The sequence below is a fragment of the Tachypleus tridentatus genome, chromosome 12, assembly GCF_004210375.1.
Source record: "Tachypleus tridentatus isolate NWPU-2018 chromosome 12, ASM421037v1, whole genome shotgun sequence".
Lineage (NCBI taxonomy): Eukaryota > Metazoa > Arthropoda > Merostomata > Xiphosura > Limulidae > Tachypleus > Tachypleus tridentatus.
Window position 1 is genome coordinate 11,920,080 of NC_134836.1, and position 20,947 is coordinate 11,941,026.

Consider the following 20,947-nt stretch of genomic DNA (forward strand, 5'->3'; position numbering starts at 1 on the left):
TTTGGTAAGTTATAAGCGTTGTATTTAAATTGTTTGAAATTTTCATTTTTTGTTTGTTTGTTTTCGCAATTTCGGAATAGTGGGATTGACCGTCACATTATAACGCCCCCACGGCTGAAAGGGGCGAGCATTTTTGGCGCGCAGGGGATGCGAACCCGCGACCCTCAGATTACGAGTCGCACGCCTTAACACGCTTGGCCATGCCAGGCCAATATATTTATATGTAAAGTACAAATAAGTTGAGCTATTATAATATAATTAAACCAAAGCCGTTTCTGTATTCTTAAGACAACTGGTATGGGTACTAGCACTTTAATTAAAATAAAGTACAGAACAACGTTTCGACCTTCTTAGGTCATCTTTTAACTTTCTCTTTGTTAACCTGAAGATGACTTAAGAAGGTCAAAATGTTGTTCTGTACTTTATTTTAAAGTGCTAATACCATACCAGCCGTTTTGAGAATACATTTTTTACCTTAAGTGGGTTTCTCGTCATCACGCACAAAGTCGTTTCTGTTTCATAATAATCAATAAGCCACACGTAACTATTGGAACTACAAATATATTATTTTGGAACTTCTGTGAAAATCAAATATTTCAGTCAAATACTTTTAAAATGTGCTTGAGGCTAGTAATAACTTTAATTACATCTGTAATAAAATGTAAACATCTAAACTAAACATATGGCCCTCTAGTACAATAAACCAAAACTAATAATCATGTGACATCAATTCGATATTTTGACGTTGAATAACTTTTGATGTAAAGTGAGGTAGAATTTATTATACTTTTTAATAAAGCAGATAAATTGAATAAGGTCGTTAAAGTTGCATGTATCGACATTTAACTACAAGTAATTAACGTTGGTTAGAATTTGAAGTTGAGGCATAGTTAGTCATACTTATTTAATATTGCTAATAAAACCAGTGGTACTGGTAGTGTATAAACTAAAACTGATTTGAGAGGATTGTTTTACTGTAGTATAATTGTCATTGCGTTAGGCCTACGTCAAAAAGTACATCAAAGTCTGTAGTTGTAAAGTGTAAATAAATAGACGTAGTAAAAAGAAGTTGCTACGAAGCACGCCAACCTATCGTATCATCATGCTTGCACTTATAAACAGAATTTTGGACTGGCTTCGAAGCCTTTTCTGGAAAGAAGAAATGGAATTAACTCTTGTTGGTCTGCAGTATTCTGGTAAAACCACGTTTGTCAATGTTATTGCAGTAAGTTTCAACATTTGTTCAAGAGTTAGTTTTAAAATAATTGCTAGTCTATATCCAGATATTAACAGTTAGATATCATAATCTAATTGTTAAACTAAATTGAATTTCTTGCTTAATTTGATATATATGTATACCAAAAAAGTGGTACTTAAACAGATTAAAATATTACTCATAGTACATTTGAATGAACTATGCAAAATAAATGAATTTGTGGATTTCAGTTATCTTTATACTAAGTAGCTTCTCTATGTGTATGTATATTACTGTTTAAGTACTTTACTTGGATACTTTTGTTTTTGTGCTTGCTGATATTGATTATTTGATACTAAGTGATAAGACAGTCTATTCTGTTATTTGGTCAATGTACTGTACTGGTCCTTAGAAGTTAATATTAAATTTATATATCATGGTATTTGATCACCCTAAAATTAAAGTGTAGAAGTTCTTCTTACATGATATTTTTTTACAATAAATTTGACATCAGGATGAGTAGTTTCATCAACGAGTCCTTGTTGTGTAGTTTAAACATAATCAAGATGCACCTCATCATTAAACTATTATGGCTTGTTCATCACAGTGACCCATGAAGGTTCTGCATGCCTAAGTGCAAAAATTCTAGAATCCTTCCAGATAGTATAACAGAAGTATTATGTATATATAATGAGACATCACATCTTGATAACTGGCCTAATTCTACATTTTATATTGGCAGACATTGTACCTGCTTGTTGAAGTGTATCATTTACTGTGTTCAATGTAGCAGGTGTCATAAATTATGCACCAGAGAAATGGTATTAGGTTAAATTTTTTTTTTTAATACTATAGTTCCAATATAAGGTAAAATTTCACTGATGTCCAAGTTCTTAGGTACTTCAGTTCTCCTAATCATAACATTACTACAGATTTGCAAGTCCTAGTTATTAAAACCACACCATTTAACAAATGAAAATAAGAATATAGAATGCTGCCTCATCTTCCAACTTAACATCAAATTATTTATTCAAATAAAAGATTTACTTTTGAATAATTAATATATATTTAATTAAACATTTTTCTAAATGTTTTTCTTATAATTTATTCCATGTTACATTTTTTTAACATTATCTTATTATGAGTCTGATCACATATATTAACAAAAATTGACATATTTGAAAAAGGAATGTTATTTCTAAAGAATTAAATTTTTTCCAATTCCAAATGTTGTCAATAATTAAATAGATTAAATATTGTAACTTTAGCAACTTGGATATATGCACATAATACTTTAGAATGGTATGAAACAAAAACTGACCAGTGTACTGATGTTGATTAAAAAAAACAATTGTTATCTACTGACTGTTAAATTGATTTTTTGTTTTTAGAAGGAAACAATTTGGCCATGTTAATTTTGAAAAACTAATATTTTGTTATAAAAAAGTGAGAAATCATAGGTGTAAATGCATCAAAATGTGAAAAATTAAACATACTTAAGATTGAGTCACTAGCCCCATCTTAATAGCATGTAACATCTGCAACTAGTCTGAATGCACTTATTTCTTGTCTTGGGATATCAGGCTAGATATAATGTCACACCCAATGCAAAACAGCTGAAATTAATGTACTGAAACCTTCCTGGCAAGTTAACACTGAAATTGTGTTTTGTTACAGTCTGGACAATTTTGCGAGGACATGATTCCAACAGTGGGCTTCAACATGAGAAAAGTTACCAAAGGAAATGTTACTATTAAAGTAAGTTAATCATTGTAGATTTCAACTTGAATATCTTATCCTTATTGTTTTGAACTTTCTAAGAGTTGGAAATGTTCATGGTTTGTTATTAAATATTCACATATAGTACTTGTTAAACAAAACATATTGTAACACTCAGTTTGAATTCCTGTTTTGAGTAATTATTTGTACAACTGATTATTAACAAAATAAACCTTTTTCTCAGGAAAATCATGGTAACTACGTGTTACATTTTTACAAGCATAATTTATACTTTTCTCTTTTTAAAGAGAACATGAAAATATTATGGAAAACAAACGTCCGAGTGTATTTCTTGGTTCTGTAGGTAATATTTTTGTTAAGACAGCCATTAAAATGGGCCTTTTGTTTTCTATTGTCTTTTTGCCCAAAATGCACAGAAAACAAGCCATGTATCATCATTCAGCCATTTAATCAGTTTCTTTTGATATTTTTATTACCTTCTTCTGAAGAGTATAAATCAAACTGCTACTGAAGCTTCAGTTCTCATTAAGAATGTTAATTTTCCATAAAATTACTTTGTAAAAATTTTTCACATTTTTCTTTTTAAATTTAAAAATTGATTCTGTAAGGGATTAACACTCAAAATTATTGTTTGTAACAGATAATATTAAGATTGTACCTATATTTATTAGTAGTAATTTCTTAGATAAAATCACAAGATAAGTGGTACTATAATAATAAGATTTGACATAAATATGTTAATAAGATTTATTTTTTGTTCTGTAATCCTCTGTATTTCTGAATAAAAACAAAATATTCAAAACCAGTATTTTCTCTTATTATAAGCAGGAGGTATAATAAATGGGACTGGTAACAGTGCAGTTTTTGTTGTGCTCATAGGGGATAATGATGTGGGGAAAGGTAGGTCAGAGGAGCTAATTAATAAGTACAAGGGGTTGATAAAGACATTTAAAGAAAATGGCCATAACTTAATTTTGTCAGGATTCTGCTCATAATTAACTGTGGGGATGAAGATATAAGTGGGTCACTAGGGCTAAATTCTAGGTTTATGTTAGTGTGTTAGGATGAGCAGATTGACTTGTTGGACTTGTGGGATCAGTTTAGTAGAAGGGGGCTTTCTAAAATGGATGGTTTACATTTAAATAGTGGCTGGCTTGTTTGTTAAGGCTGTTTAACTTGGCTGTGATGTAAGTTTTAAACTAGGACTAGACAGTGGTGAGGGTCAGGAAAAACTAAATGCAAAAAGAGCGAGAGGAAAATGAAAATATATATTAAAAATGAGTATAGAAGTAGTTATAAAGATGAGCTTAATTCTTACTAAGGTAATGCTACAAGTTTAAGAAATAAAATAAATGACTTTAGAGCACTAGTAGAAAGGGAAGATTTAGATATGATAATAACTGAAACATAAAATCATCTATGTTTGACTGATGACAGCCTGTAACCCTGTATTTCAAAAAAACTTCTGTTTAATAGGGATCAAGTATTAAAGTGATGGGAGGAGTGGCTTTATATGTAAAATGTGAGTTACACATGTTGAAGTTGAGGATATCAAAGATCAAGCAAGGATATTGAATCCATTTGGATTTCTAGTAGTAGATATAAAAGGAAAAAAAATGTTTAGTGGGAAATTGTTACAGACCACCATATGATACTGATGAAAATAGTGAGAAAGTTTACAATTAGTAAGATTTCAGCTATTAATGAAGTCATAATTATGGGTGATTTTAATTTCAGGCATATTTTTTTGGAAATGCTAGTCAAGTCTTAAGGGAGAGAGGATGTTCAGGATTGTTTTCTTCAATTAGTCAAGGAACCTACTAGAAACAATGCTATTTCAGATTTATCGGTAACTTCAAATATAGAAATGATTCAGTAGGTAGAAATTGGAGAACATCTGGATGAAAGTGTCATTGCTGCATTAGGTTTGATGTTTTGCTACATATGGAGATAAGGAGTTACAAGTTACAAAACAAATTTTGAAGGGGTGTAGCAAGAATTATCCTGTGAATTTGACAGTTAGGTTATTTGGAGACACTGATCAGATGTAGAAACATTTTTAAGATAAATTTTTAAATATTCAAGATAAACATATTCTCTATAGAAAGAAAATGGTACCTGCAAGTAAAAAACCATGCTGGCTCATAAAGTGTTTAAGATATAAAATTAAAGAAAAACATCACAAATTTAAGAAATTTAAATTGACAAGTGTGACAAGAAACTTAGAAGTTTACAGAAGATCCAAAAAGTAGGAAAACAGTAAATGTTAAAATGAGGATAGGACCCTTGAGGGATGATAAAGAAAGGCTAGTATGTGATGATTATGAGCTGGCTGAGTTATTAAATTTTGCTTTTTCTTCAGTTTATACTGACAAAGAAAAGTTTAAGTAGAAATGAGACCAAACGAGATTACTGCATTAATTATGAGAAAAAAATTAGGAAGTTTAGAAAACATTAAGGCTCCTGGACCAAATAATATTTTCCCAAGAGTTTCTAAAGAAGTTAAATAATGGATGTTTGAGCCATTTAGTATTATATGGTATGATGAGCAGGTGCCAAAATGAAAGTTAGCTAATGTTATCTGTTTGAGGGAGTTAAAAATTTTCCCAGTAATTATAGACCCATTAGCCTTACATTAGTTGTGGGAAAGGTTTTGGAAAGTATGTTAAAAGACGATTTCAAAAGTCATTTAACAATGTTTAGAATTTTATTGGATAGTCAACATGGTTTCATTAAGAGAAAATTTGACTTACAAATCTTTAGACATTCATTGAAAAGATTACTGCTTATGTGGGTGAGGGTGTGAATTTGGTATATCTGGATTTTTAGAAAACATTGGACAAGGTACTTCATAAAGGGCTTGTAAAGAAAATTATATCCATGGATGTGAGGGAAAAGTTAACTAGTTGGTTAAAGGAGTGGCTTGATGGAGGAAGGCAGAGGGTTGTTATAAATGGAGTTCAATCACACTTGATTAATGTCAGAAGTGGAGTACTTCAGGGATCAGTCTTAAGAACTTTTCTCTTTTTGATTTACATTAATGACAGGTGAAGGAATGGTCAATGAATTATTTATTTGCAGATTACATCAAGGTATAAGGTGTTGCTACCTGTGAAGAGGATGCTTCTGATTTACAAAAGGATTTAGATCATTTAGTGGATTAGGCAAATAAATGACAGATGGGTTTTAACTGTAGTAAATGCAAGATATTGCATGTGGGTTATCATAATTTGAGTTATAATTTAGATAGGAAGAACCTTAACAGTGTCATGAAAGAAAAGTTCGTGATGTAATGGTTGATTGGTCTTTAAGGCCATCCAAACTGTGTTATTACGAGTGGTAGTGCAGTAGGATTTTAGGTTGTATCTACAGAAATATTGAATACAAACCTGAAGAGGTTATAACTTTGTACAGGTTACTGGTTAGGCCATGTAATATTGTGTTCAGTCTTGGGATCTTACTTTCAGGAAAGACATTGAATTGTTAGAAAGGGTTCACAGAAGGGTAACTAGAATGGTGTCTCAAATGCAAGGGTTGACATGTGAGAAAAGGCTGAAATCTCAAGTAATTTCTGTTGAAAAAAGGAGGCTTGGGAGATCTGATTGAGGTGTTTAAGGTTCTAAAGGGAATTGATAATGTTGATGCACCATCTTTTTTTCATAATTAATAGTGAGAAGTAGGACTAGGGGACAAATATAAATTTTAGGACGGTAGGAGTCATTTTCAGCTAAGTCAGTTTAATTTTCCTAACAGGGTGGTCAGTCTATGGGATGGGTCTTCAAATGTTATGAAAGCAGTAAATTTGAGTTTAAGAAGAAAAGCTTTAAATGTGAGTTGTAAGATTATTTTATTTATTTTTTTCAAAATTATTCTCATTAAGTTTAGAGGATGGAATAACCTAACTTGACAAATAGGTCTCATATTGTTTCACAATGTTATATTGTACCTGTAACAAGTTTCATTGGTTCTTTCTATTTATTGAGTGCCTTTCATTTGCATTTGTAGACCACTGTGGTATGTAGAAAACTAAATACTCTTATAGTAACTATAGAGAACTTCTAATCTTCACAATGTCCTGTCTATTATTTTAAAAGGACCATAATAACAGATAATTTGGTTTGTCTCCTCATTATCTTCATAACCTGTGTACTTTGGGTTCAACATGTGTGCTGTTTTTTGGAAAGAATGAAAGCAGTGGTCACAGTGGTTGACAAATGTTTTCAAGAACTGTTCATTAGTTTCTTGTAAAACTGATTGCTGCCTCATTTTCTTGAAGATAGTGGACTGCATTCATACAGTACTAGTTTTTCAACTTATAATTTGTGGCATTGTATGAAATTGGTTGCAGCTGGTCCACCATACTTTTCATTTGAATTCAGATGACTTCATCTAGGATGTATTTATAGATTTTGGTAAGAATGTTCACCTCTTGTGTTATCTTAGTTACATGCAAATACTCCTTCTATTTAACTGTATTTTAATTGACAGTTGTTATCTAAGGGATTGAGGAGAGAAAATTCCCCTTTCCATCCCTGAACTTGAATATGTTGTCAGATGTGCTTCTTATTATTTCTGTGTGAAAACAACTTTAAGAAGCAACTTTAGGCTACAGTCACAGATAATGGTACCCTTGCAGCTATTGTATTGCATATTCCATCACTAAAGCAGGATATGCAGAACACCTGAAGATTGGGATGAAGATATCCCTCCATTGCAAGATTTAGGTTTTGATCTATTTACATTGAAAAAAATAGTTCAAGAGCATTTTCCCATTCTAGTGTCATAAATTCTTTTGTAGCTATCTTCTCTACAAGACTCCATTTTGTACTTACTCTACAGGAGGGACTAAACTGTGTGTGAAGTATTAAAACATGTCTTAACTTTAAGAAGCTTATATTTCTTTGAAACTGTGGTGTGCAATTTGAATACACAGTTCCTGCAAGTTCTTTCTGATTGTAAGAGTAGTTAGTTGTGAGCTACCTTAGAATTGGTTTAAGGTTTTGCTTTTGATGATAAAATATATGTTAAGTGGTTGGATACTGACCTCTAGAAATTTCATTTTAATCTCATCTTCATGTACAAAAGAGGAGGACAAGGAAAGTAAATTTTTAACCTCATGTTCCTGTACAAAAAAGGAAAATAAATTTGTAATTTAATTGTTAGTTATTAACTGATGCAAAGTTTTTAAGAACAGGAAGGGATTAACTCTTGCAACAGGCTTGGTATAATGTACACACTCATCTACACATTTGCACATTAAGTATCTCTACTATAACTTTTGATACAGTATGTGTATCTTCACAAAATTTGGTAAACTTTGAGTAAAGATTACAAGTATTTTATATTCAAACAGTAAGATTCTTTAATTAAATATTTTTATTAAAGATTAGTTTGTGAAAATAGTGTTTTGTTACTAGTTGGAGTGCAAAGTGATTTCATGTTATGATTTAAAAAACAACACCTCATATCAAAAATCTCATATTATTTGCATAATCTCTAAAACTTCCTAAATACATTTCAAAAGTTTGTTTTCAGTAAGACTTTATACTTTGTTATTTTTTATACTCTAAGTGTGTGAGGTTCATCACTTAGCCAATCTCATAACTATTACATAAAAATTAAACAATAAGTTATATTTTCTTCATGCTACAACAACTACATATTATAACACAAAAATACAAATGTTTAGTCTAAGTAAGTTAAGTGTCATAATGCTCTATATGAACATGTATATTTTTTATTATATTGACCTTCCAGTCATACCTACCTAACATTGCATAACTTGCATTGACATGGTGCATGTGCACTCAGGTCATGTATTCAGTAATATAAAATTGACATTTAGTCTTCCCTGTCTTGACTGATTTAATGAATGGTATTCTGTAATATACAGTCACATTTTCAAATATTGGATATCAAATAAAATATTTTTAGTTTTCATATATACAGTTGAATAACCAAAAAATCATAACAATACTGATATCCTAGAATTCCACTAATTCATTTACTTCAGTAACTAAAATTTCTTTAAATTTTAAAAAGATATGAAACTTCAAGCAGACTAAATTGCATCTTACCTCCTTAAAATTAGATTAAAAGAATGTGGTAAATTTTTCAAAACTTAAAATGGCTGAGAAGACCATTCTGGGGATATTCCAAGCTGTTGATGATATTTACATGTCATATTCTGTAGTTAGTATATAAGGGACAATTTCAAAAAATGGAAAGAGTTGAAGGATGCCACTGTAGGAGTTATAGTATCCTCCCTCAGTATGGGGAAGGTGAAAAATGCTTATGAAGGGGATTCCAGTAGGCTATCAAAAATTAATTTGTAATAATTGAAAAAGAATGCCACTGGTGTCCTGAGTTTTGGTTTTACCTGTCTTTCTCAAATATAATTCTTAGTTTCAGGATATTTTTAGCCCTTTCAGTAAAAAGAATTATCTTACATTTTTAGCTAGTTTTATTAAAACTTACCTAACAAGAAAGACTAACAAATTTTTTATTAAAAGTCAAGTTTTACTTAGTTTTTACAGTTTACCTAATAACTAAATCTGAAAAGTTAATGAACTACCCACTGGTGATGTATTAAAATGGAATTATAGTTTAGGAGTGGAAAAATGACAAGTGTTGGCAACATGTCAAGCAGGACAGTTGCAACATATGCTAATTGAATCTGAAATTATATTCTTATGAAACTACATAAATTACCTCTAAGTGAGTATAATAACTCATTTATGAGCATTTATTGAATATTCAATACTTGTAATCGCTCTGATTTCAATATTAAGTCTGAGTGTCAAAAACAATTTACAACTAAATGGATAAACAAACAAGTATAAATTTATTCAAGACGTTTGAAATGACATGTGTGTAATGAAGTATTGCAGGATAACACACATTCAAGAGAAATATCAGTGTGTTAACATGTTTGGCTAATTGTTGATGGACTCATCTAGTTTTCTAGAATGTTTTATTCATGGATTTTAAGCTACATTCACAGTGGATGTTCTAAATAGCTAACTAAACAATACATCTATAAATTTTTGTATTCAAAGAAACGTTCAGTCTTCTAGACGGTTGTAGCATGAAATGCCAAAATATACAGTAACTACTGCAATGAAATATTAATTGGCAGATTTTTCAGAAATTCAGTTTATGCAGCCTAAAGGTAAATAGCTGAGGTCTGTTTCCACCTAAATAATTAAAAATGTCCATAAAATGCTAAAATTATTTATAATGCTTCTAAGATGTATTTGCCACATCTCTCAGTTGCAGCCTAGTCCTTTATTTTTAAATTGTAAATTTTTTGGCATAAAATGTGGATGTTTTCAATTACGATTGGTCAAACTTTTCTTTCCCTGGTGTTTTTCTTCACAATAGTAACTGTAACTTGCTTTGTGGCTGAAAAAAAGATAGGTGTTTATACCAGAATAGCTTTTGAGTGTAACTTTCTGAGCCACAGTAATGTAAACTTCTATTTTATTTAGCTCTTCAATTGTTTAGAGGTTTGTTTGTTTTTTGATAGATTTATTTATCTAGTTTGAAATTGTAGGACTGCTTAAGAAATTACTTATTTATAATTCCCTCTGGTGAGTGAATAGTAAGTATGAGAGCTTTATAATCCTAGTAATTAAGTATCAGTACCCTCTGGGCACAGCACAGATAGCCTATTGCACGTTTTTTGCTAAATTATGAAACAAAGACACAAAGTAAATTAGAATTTGGAAACACAGAGTAGAAACTCCAGTTGGTGGCATCATGAAGACAACTTCTGAATTGAGAGAACCAAATAAACTGTAACATCAAGAGTGGAATTTTAACTGGTGACATGGCTGAAGGCTTTCCTCTGTTATTGCATTTTACCATTAGGGTTTTCACTCCATAGTTTGGGGCATTTATCTTAGTGAGTGAACACTATAGAACAGATACCTTTCTGTTTTTGAATTGGGGTGGGGTGGAGGTTGTTCAGTAACTACTACAATAGTGGTATTTTCTGATGACTGCATGGATTTTCCTTTGAGGTGGTTTATCACATCTCAACCTGGTATAAATAAGACCTTCTTATCTTTTGTTTTGAAATATTTTAATTTCACAAATTCATAATCTGCATACATATATTCACTGTTTTCATGAACAACTGATGTTTTTAGTGTTTACTAATTTGATAGGTTTCTCACACTACAGATACCACCAAGGAAATCACTTCTCACAGTTATTTCTTTGATATAACTTATTGTCTCACTAGAAATATTAAAGTAGGTAAATTTTGTTTGAATATGTATACTTCTAAAAATGTCACTTTTACCATTTTCATCATTTTACCATGCATTCTTTATAACCTTTTGTAAGTGTACTTTTTTGATTCATTACAGATCTGGGATATTGGAGGGCAGCCTAGATTTCGTAGTATGTGGGAACGATATTGCCGTGGTGTGAATGCTATCATGTAAGATAAAATTTCTTTGTACTGTTGTTTTGAAAACTAAATTTTAAAACAATATACTTCTGTTAATATGTCAAGCAGTGGATAGTGTATGCTACTAGTATGTTATATACTGAACTTCAGAAAAGTTGTAGTTAACTATATTGTATAGTAGTATGTTATATTTTAGTGAAATTAAATAAATACATTTAAATGAAGTTGAATAAGTAAACAAAATAATGAGGAAGGACTGCATTAGAAATGGCAAATTCCAACCTCTAATTATAACCATAATCTTTTAAGCCAAAACAAATTAAACAAAATATGCTGCATTTTTTAAAAAAAGATCCTAGGGTACAAGCTACAATGTGGGATTATAAAATGTATCCTAGGTTTTGGAGGTGACTTAAGAAGTAGGACCCACATTGTGGTGGGGATACACCATCTATCAGTCTTAACCTCCAATTTGCTAGTCTCGCACAAGAAATAGACATGTATATGATGAACTTCAGAAGTGTTGTAGTTAACTATTACATACTAACATTTTATATAGTGACTTTTGTGTGTCTAGTTAACTGTTGTATACTAGTATGAGTTATATTGTCAATTTCATACATCTGTTTAGCTGTTGCGTACTGGTATGTGTTACACAGTGTATTGGAAATGTGTAGAAGGTATTACAATGTAGATCACAAGACATTTAAATGAAGGTATTTCATTGTTCACAAATGAGCTAAAAATGTTTAAAAATATTCACAAAGATAAATAACATGACAACATGTGAAAATTTGAAGTTTCTTAACATGATTTTTGCAACATAATGGTGACTGTAGTAAATGGTTTAAGATTAGTCTACCACTGAATAGCTGACTTGTATTTTTATCATGCTATTGTATAGGATAAGTAAATGTCTTTTTACTTAACATGAGAAAAGTAAGAACAAAAAATTCCTTGATTTTACATAATTTTTAATTACTTTACTTTAACCACAAAGCCAAGTTGATGTAAAAAGACAGTGATTCACAACTTAAGTGTTTTTGTATGTTTTGTTGGTATTCAGTTTTAATTGTTAGTCTTGTAAGAATAAAAGAAACTTTGAATGGAGAATATGTACATACATTCAGTAACCAGTTAAAAACATTTTAAAATCAGTGGACAAAGAAGTGTTATTTTCTTAATATTATTTACTATAACATCTTATTCCCATCAACATTAATCTTATTTCTTTTACAAGGTTTATATCACTCTTCAGGTACTTCGTTGATTTCTAAAATGTTTTATTAGGATTGATGTACGTTGTTATGAACATTGTTTGAACATAACCAAACTAGACTTTTTTTACATAATTATGTTGCAGGACTAATTTACATCTCATAAGCTGACCAAATCTTGAGATACAAGTGGAATCACAGTAAAAAATATACTTAAGTAACAGTACACAGTTGACGTTGAATTAAAATCAAATGTACTGCAAGGCTAGCCTCAGCTTACTGAATCTTGTGATGTGTTGGAATTATGACAGAAAATACTTCAAACAGTGAGGTTACCCAAATGATAGAACAAATTTTTCTGTTTAATATATATATTGATCAAAAGTTAATATATGTTTGGTACCAATTTTTAGCAGTTATTATACTTTATCATATTAACTTGCTAAAAGTAGTTTGTATAACCAGAAGGTTTCTGATTGGTCAGTCTGGCTTAATGACTGTTGAGCTTTCTTAACTATAAGTAGATTAAATACATTTCTTCATGTTAACATGAAAAATGTTTTTATTTTTTATAGAACAAAATGAGATTAAGAAAAAAGCATGCAAACATTTCAAACCTATCTATTTTTTTTGTGAGTGTTAAGCCTAATTTAGCATTATGCATTTTAAGTGTATTTATGACACTTAACATCTGCATTATGTAAGGATGTATAGACCAAATAACATTAAAAACAAATATTTATGCTTAAGTTAAGTGGTCAGTAAAGCAATTTGCTTATGGATGTCCAAATCTGTTTCATGTGGTTATATGGTTGGCACAGAGTTTATTAAAATTAAAATCTGTCATGTACTAATGTAGATGAAATATATGGTTGATACAGTATAGTCCATTAAAATTCAAGTCTGTTTTATGTAGTTATATAATGGATTCAGCATAGTTTATTAAAACTAAGTCTGTTTTGTGAAGTTACGTGGTTGATGCGGTATAATTTACATGAAACACAGAAATTTTAAGTTATGTGATTGATGCAGCAGTCTATTAAAATTTGAGTCCTATTTCATATAGTTACGTAGTTGGCATAGCATAGCTTATTAAAGCTTAAATCTGTTTCATATAGTAATGTGGTTGATACAGCATAGTGTGTTAATTAAAATTAATGTTTATTTCATGTGTTAAGTGGTTGACACAGCATGGTTTATTAAAGTTCTTGTCTGTTTCATATAGCTACATGGTTGATGCAGCAGATCATGAGAAGATTGAGGCATCGAGAAATGAACTGCACAGTTTGTTGGACAAGCCGCAGCTAGCTGGTATTCCTGTTCTGGTTCTAGGGAACAAAAGAGATGTGCCTAGTGCCTTGGATGAAAAAGAGCTTATAGAACAGATGCAAGTACCATGTTTGGTGTTAATGAGAGAAATATGTTTATATGATATTTATATATAGACAGACAGGTAATATATTGAACAGAGAAGAAAAAAATTATTTGTTTCAGATTGTTCTGGTTTTCAGAGTAGTAACTATCCAATATTTAATTTATAAAGTTCTTGGTGGTAATAGGTATATCAAGATGCATCATATAGTATTTAACAAGTCCTGAATTGCCCTAGGTGTGTTCTTTTATAGAAGTTGAAAATCAGCATATTTCTACACATCTATAAAACAGAAAAACTCACCACATTTTTGACATAAATACTAATTTTACTCTAATAACAAAAACAAAGTGCATTTCATTACATGGATAAAATTTGCCTCATTTCAAATCCAACAGATTTTTTCAAACTATTATTTGACTAATTGGCATAAAACCTTGTCAAGTTAGTTTTTCTTATGAATTGGGTATAAAAGTTATGATTTTTGCATACATTCAAATAATATTCATTTTATTGTAGTTTATTTTTATAATTTGAATTTATTTGACTGAAGTTTGGTAGGGAAATATGGATTTATTTTGCTATGTATGTTTAATGTTAATTTATTTGTAATGTAGATTATTATATAGAAACTTTTATAGTGTGTTTCTAGCTTAATTGTTATTTCTCTAACCCTCTGGTACCCAGTTGGGTACACACTAATCAAAGGGCAAAATTTCATCATTGAATTAAGAAAATCTATAGAAAATAACTTGTAGTTGTTCTTCCATGCATTCTATCAGGTCATCCCACAAGTAATGTCCAAAATTTTAATCCAGAAAGTGCATCATCATTTCTGTTTTTTAGAAGGCCTTAATGACTAAAATATGTAGTAGGACATGTATAAAAATGTTCTGACAAATAAAAGAATCTAACCCAACTCCATTTTATCAGATCATTAATCAAATAAACCCTTATGAAGATGAATGTGTCTGTGGAGCACATTAGGCATATAATGCTTTATGAGTTTAAAAAAGGCAATAGTGCAGTAGAAACTATGTGAAATATTCAAGGTGTTTATTGTGCAAAGTCTTAATGAAAGAAAGTGTCGAAGGTGGTTTCAGAAGTTCAGATCAGGTGACTACAGCTTAAGTGATGCTCCACATTCAGGTCATCTTGTTGAGTTTAATGATAACTTGCTGCTGGTTGCATCTAATGAAGATTGTGCTGTAACATTTGAAGAACTAGCACAGAAGCTTAATTCATTCTATTCAACATTTCACCATCATCTGCAACAGCTTGGAAAGGTGTCATGATTTGACAGAAGTGGACATTTACATTTCTCTGCACTCTTGTGAATGTAATTCACCTTTTTGGACAAGTTACTGATGGGAGATGAGAAATAAATATATTATAAGAATGTTAAGTGTTGCAGACTGATTCAGTGCAGATAAACTGATTAAAGCACAGCCCAAAATGTGCCTCCACCATAGGAAAGTCTTGTTAAGCATTTGGTGGTATATTGTTGCTTGAATATTGCACTGACAGAAAAGAGGCCTGCTTTGATCAATCGTAAAGGTGTTGTGTTACACAAGGATAATGCATGGCCCTATATGGCAAGGATGACATCTGTAAAGATTGAAGGGCTAGACTGGGAAAACTTTCACTTCCTCCTTATTCTCCAGACTTTGTCCCATCTGATTACCATGTATTCTGAAGTTTGTAGAACAATCTTGATAGAAAAGAGCTTGGAACACATGAAGATGTCAAAACTACCCTCTTTACATTCTTTTCCTCCAAACCCCAAGAATTTTATGGAAGTGGTATTCATAAGCTTAGCTTGTGAATTATTGGCAGGAAGTAATTAATAATAATAATACATACATACATTATTGATTAAATACATTAAAAGCATTTGAAATCCTTTCTTTTTCTGAACTTAAAATCAGGCATTACTTAAGGGATGACCTGATATTCAAGTCCTTCAGATCCAAAGAAAGTTTAAATTAAAAAAAGTTATTCCATAGCACTCTGAACAAAATTGTTAGTTGTAAGTAGTATTTATAATTTTCTTGAATTTTTTTGTTCTGAATGTTAACCTTAACCTCTGAAGAAAGCTAGAACTTTTGAACAAAATGGCACCAATTTGACGCTTACAGCTTTGATAGAAGTCATATTTTACTATACATAACCACTCTCTCAATCTTATTTATAATGTTATGTAAATTGCCAGTATCTCAGCTATAAGAAACCACAAGTTAGGTAACTAAACACACAATGAAAATTCTTTCTTTTGTTTATCAATTATTTAAACTAATTTGACTTTCCATTTATTCAAGAATCGTGTAAAGATTTAAACAAAGTAATACAAGCATAGCTTGGAAGAAAAGATGTTGACATTAGGCCTAAGTAACAGTTTGGATGGACAAAGAAAAGAAATATAAAAATATACGAATACAAAACATTCTCAACTTGTTAAATTACACACACACACACACACACACACACACTTATTACATGAAAACATCTGATTAACAGTTAGAAAATTTGGCTTGTTTATAGATTTGATACGGGTAGTAAAGTTTATATTGTAGATTAATGTTAATAAAAACAGTGAACTTGTGTGCAGAATTTCTTGAATCAAGACAAAAATCATATTTATGGTATTATGAAATGAAAACTTTGCAAGAATGTAGTATGACAAAAATTGTTGTTTCTAAAAAACGAAATACTTAATCTTTAATTCCAAGTATTGAACAGTTCTGTGTAGTTGCTTTTTTAAGTTTTGAAATTCAATAAAACAAACCATTCAACCAGTACGCTTAATTACAGGACCTGATAACTTTTGAGTTATGGTTTACTTTGATTTCTTAAGAGTGAAAGTTAAACTTGAAATTATTAGTTATATTGTTGAATGTAAAATGATATATTTCCTTAAGTACTTGGTTTTCCATTGGTTTCCTGAAGATAAGTGGTTTATATAGTTTAATAATAGATATGAATTTCAAACTGTTTACTTTTAGGAAGTTATTCTTTGAGACAGGGGTATAACCCACTCAGTCAACTGGATTGTGGATATGGGGTTTTGTGGTTAGGATCCTCTTATTCTCCCCCCCTTCTGACTACAGACCTTTATCTGTGTAAATTGAGTTAGTATGTATATTATAAAAGTGATGGTTCAACCTCATTATACAATCTAATAAGAGTAGCCCTACAGTTTGTGGTGGTTGGCATTTACTAGCTGTTTTCTCTTTAGTCTTTCACCTCAAAATTAGCTACTGTTAGTAGCTTTGTGAAACTGTAAAAATAAACAATACATTTTAACATTTCATCACAGGAATTGGAAATCTACTTCCCCCCTGAAAAATCTCATTTTGTAAAAATAGTTATTTATAAATGCAGTTTATACAAGTCTTTGATTTTACAACTAAGAGTGCTTTAGCTTTAGACAACATTTTTCCAATATGGAGGTTGTCAAGTGGATTAATTCTGTGCGCACTTGTGTACAGAATTAATTAGTTTTATAAATTAAATCAGTTATAATATGCACACGTTCATTGCTACATGATCATGTAAAATACACGAGCCATTGCAAAGGTGTTAAATGATTGTCATGTGAAGTTTTGTTAAGACATAAGATCATTCTGTATCTTTTTATGGTAAAGAAAACTGGTACCATGAGAACATTTGTTAGTAGTCTAGCTTTGTCATCATTTTACAAGTGTAATTCCAGAAATAAATCTTGCAGGATACCCCAAAAGGAATTTGAACTTGATTTGTTATTCTAATAATTTGATCTGATTTCATTATTAACAATAGCACACAAGTAAAAGTTTTTTTTAGCCAGTTTAGTGTTTTTAAGACAAACATTAAATATGTTATTAACATTGAACAACTTTTTAAACAGAAATCAATTTTATCAGAATAAAATCATTATATTTGATTCATATTAACACAAACATATTATTCCCATTCATTACTTTAATGGGTTTTTTTGTAGTTGTTAATTAGGTATGATCACATTATTTTATATCAAGGTAATATTGCAATCACTTGAAGTATACTTCAGTAATATTTCTGTAAATGTTTTTGTTTTTAACTTATTGATTGACTATCAGCATTGTTTGTTTTTAGGAATCTCTCATCCATACAGGACAGAGAGATCTGTTGCTATTCTGTTTCATGTAAAGAGAAAGATAACATTGGTGAGTAGCGCTGTTGGCATTAAGGGAATTGTTGGTGAGGTGTATTTATGGATCATATAAACTATTAAAATACATTGATTTGTTTATTTACATTAGAAAACAAATTCAGTATTGTTTATGCATTTTTGAGATGATGATGATAGGGTGTGTTTAGTATGCAAGTTTAAAGCAAAGGTACAGCAGTGACGTTTACTGTCTGTAATGCTATGATAAATACCGTAAGTAGTACATGTTTCTGTCCTCGTAATATATGATTATTTGATGTCTAATTATGAGTACAGTAGCATTATTTGAATGGCAGCAGTAAAGATACAGGGTTTGATTTTAATGGTCATCTTGGATATCTTTGTTCATTTTTGTTTAAAAAAGATATTACTTTGTACAACAGAACTGTTGGTATGATCCCCTAAAACAGGCTGAAATGTTAGGAAAAGTTTGCTTTTATGATCGGCTAATAATTTGGTTTTAGTCACAAATTTTTATCATGGACAAACTGCACATGAGTTTTGTATAGAGCTTGATTTTGAGTGAATGGCTGTTTGTGGTAGCACAATACAGTTTATAAAACTTGGTTACATTGCCACTTCTATATAGACAGACAGTTCTGGATTAAGTCTAGTCTTACTACAAGCATGTAGATTTAAGCACATCTAGTTTGTGTGTTAAAATGCAAGCACAGCAAATATGTTGCCCAACACTTGATATTTCTAATCCAAACTTTAAGGTAAACACAATTGGAATACCTAAACTGATATGATAAATGTTGATGGCTTGAACACATTATCAGAAGAAACAATGTGGAACTTATTCTGGGCTATCTGAAGTTTCAAATTATAAAGGTATCACGTTGGTATGCTTATAACTTTGACTTTTATGTAACTGACTTCAAACAGTTTTCATAAAATTGTTGGTAATTTAGGCTTAGCCATTTATAACCTATGTATGCAAGGTTGTACTATCTTGCTAACGTTAGAGTAATACAATTTTAAGTTGAATTTTCATTTTGGTGTGATTTGTTAATGTATATAAATGTTTTATAAAGTATAGTTTTTATTCACAAATTTAATGATTAATTTATTAAAATGAGTAGTTCAAGATAATCTCCAGTATGATATTTATTTTAACAACTCACTAAATAATGAAACCTCTGTAAGAAGAGGTTGAATCTTATTGTACAGCATAATTTTCTCTTCCATTTTCCAGACATAACCCTTCAGTGGTTGATCTCACATTCCAAGTCCAAAAGTCATTGAGAACTGAAGCTTCTGACAAGATCTTCTGAGATGAGTGCTCTCAGGATAAAGCTAGGAACAAGTTCTTGCCACCAGAAGTCACTCAAGGATAGGAATGTCATATGGAAGTGTCTGAATTGGTAGTTTTTAGACAGAAAGTTGAATTTTGAGCTTTAATATACTTTTATGTTAAATTGTGAGTTAAATCTTGTATGTTGGATTAAAAGTGCAAATTTGTAGCATGAATTTTTATGTACTTAAAAGCAGCATATTAATGTCAAAGATATTTTATTGCTTCATGGAAATATATTTCAAACCACTTGGCTAAACACTGCATTGGCTTAGGTGAGGAATGGTATTTAATTTTTAAGTCACATGAAGAAGAGTGAGAATACAGTTATTGTAAGCATTTGAATAAAATGAGAGAAGTTTTGAAATTATTTGTGTATATATATATAACTGTTGATATAGGTATACTAGTTATATTTGCATTCTTTGTTTTTTGTAATAATACATATTATCATGGAGTATAGGTTCATAGTTGATTTTTATTGTTTCTGTAGTTGTCTGCTACTCTGTGACATGAAACTGTGTTTTTGACAAGAAAGTTTCTCCAGCTTGTATCTGCTAATGGACTGATATTTCAGATTTTTTAGATATGTCTTTAAGTCAAGTGAAATGCTATACTTTATTTATATCTGCGATTTGTATGTTCATTGTGGACTAGCAGTAACATAATGTTAACACAGTTTGCCAAACTAATTTATTTAAATGCAACTAATCAGTGTAACTATTGTTGACACACAGTCAGTTGCAGCTATGTAACTACATTTATTAATTAATTTATGTGACTTGCATTAATGAAATATTGCTGGTTAAACCTACAGGATTTAACTAATGCTTAGTAACTAATGTGGGTGACTTATAGTGTGGATTTGTAATCAGTTGAAGTTTATTTATCTTTCTGGTAAAATAATAGTCCTAAAACATTAAACTTGTGTATGCACTGTCTTGTTAATGTACTTAATTAGATAAGATGTGATCTTTAAATGTATCCCAGAATATTTTTTTTGGGGTGGGTGGGGGGATATTACCATTTCTTTAATTTTCATTTTAATGGCAACAAGTGGCCAAAGTAAGTGTATCTGAGTAGAAACTTTACAGCACTCTACTCTTGGTTATCATTACTTGTCACTCTGCATGTATGTCAGTATTTCTTTTTGTGCATATACTCTGAACATTGTGATGATGTATTTAATATCTTCCATTTAATTCTTCATTATATGATTTTGCTGTGTGTGTAGCAAACACTTGAGAATAAAACTTATGTCCTTAAAATAGTATACAGTTTAAAGTACATAATCTAATTGTAATGACACTCACTATCAGCATTAATGGTGAAATGTACCAATTTATCTTTAGGTTTAGTTGAAGTAGACCAATATATAAACTTCTTGATCAGATGTGGTTCATTGTTTGAACTACATCTTGTTACTTTAGTGTTGGATGTTTACTTGTGTTCCACATGCACAAGCTGTAGTTGCTTATTTCTAATGTTCGAACTACTAAACCAATAACCCCTCTTTCA

The 20,947-nt window shown here is 30.5% G+C and overlaps 1 protein-coding gene across 1 annotated transcript; it reads left to right on the forward strand.

Moving 5' to 3' along the window:
* Positions 1 to 713: 713 nt before the first annotated feature.
* LOC143234616 (ADP-ribosylation factor-like protein 8B) lies at positions 714 to 20,697 on the forward strand. The gene is made up of 6 exons (XM_076472084.1): positions 714 to 1,225; positions 2,873 to 2,953; positions 11,311 to 11,384; positions 13,797 to 13,958; positions 18,057 to 18,127; positions 19,331 to 20,697. The coding sequence occupies exons 1-6, from the start codon at positions 1,103 to 1,105 to the stop codon at positions 19,378 to 19,380; spliced, it is 561 nt and encodes a 186-aa protein (XP_076328199.1). The 5' UTR covers positions 714 to 1,102; the 3' UTR covers positions 19,381 to 20,697.
* The last annotated feature ends 250 nt before the right edge of the window (positions 20,698 to 20,947 follow it).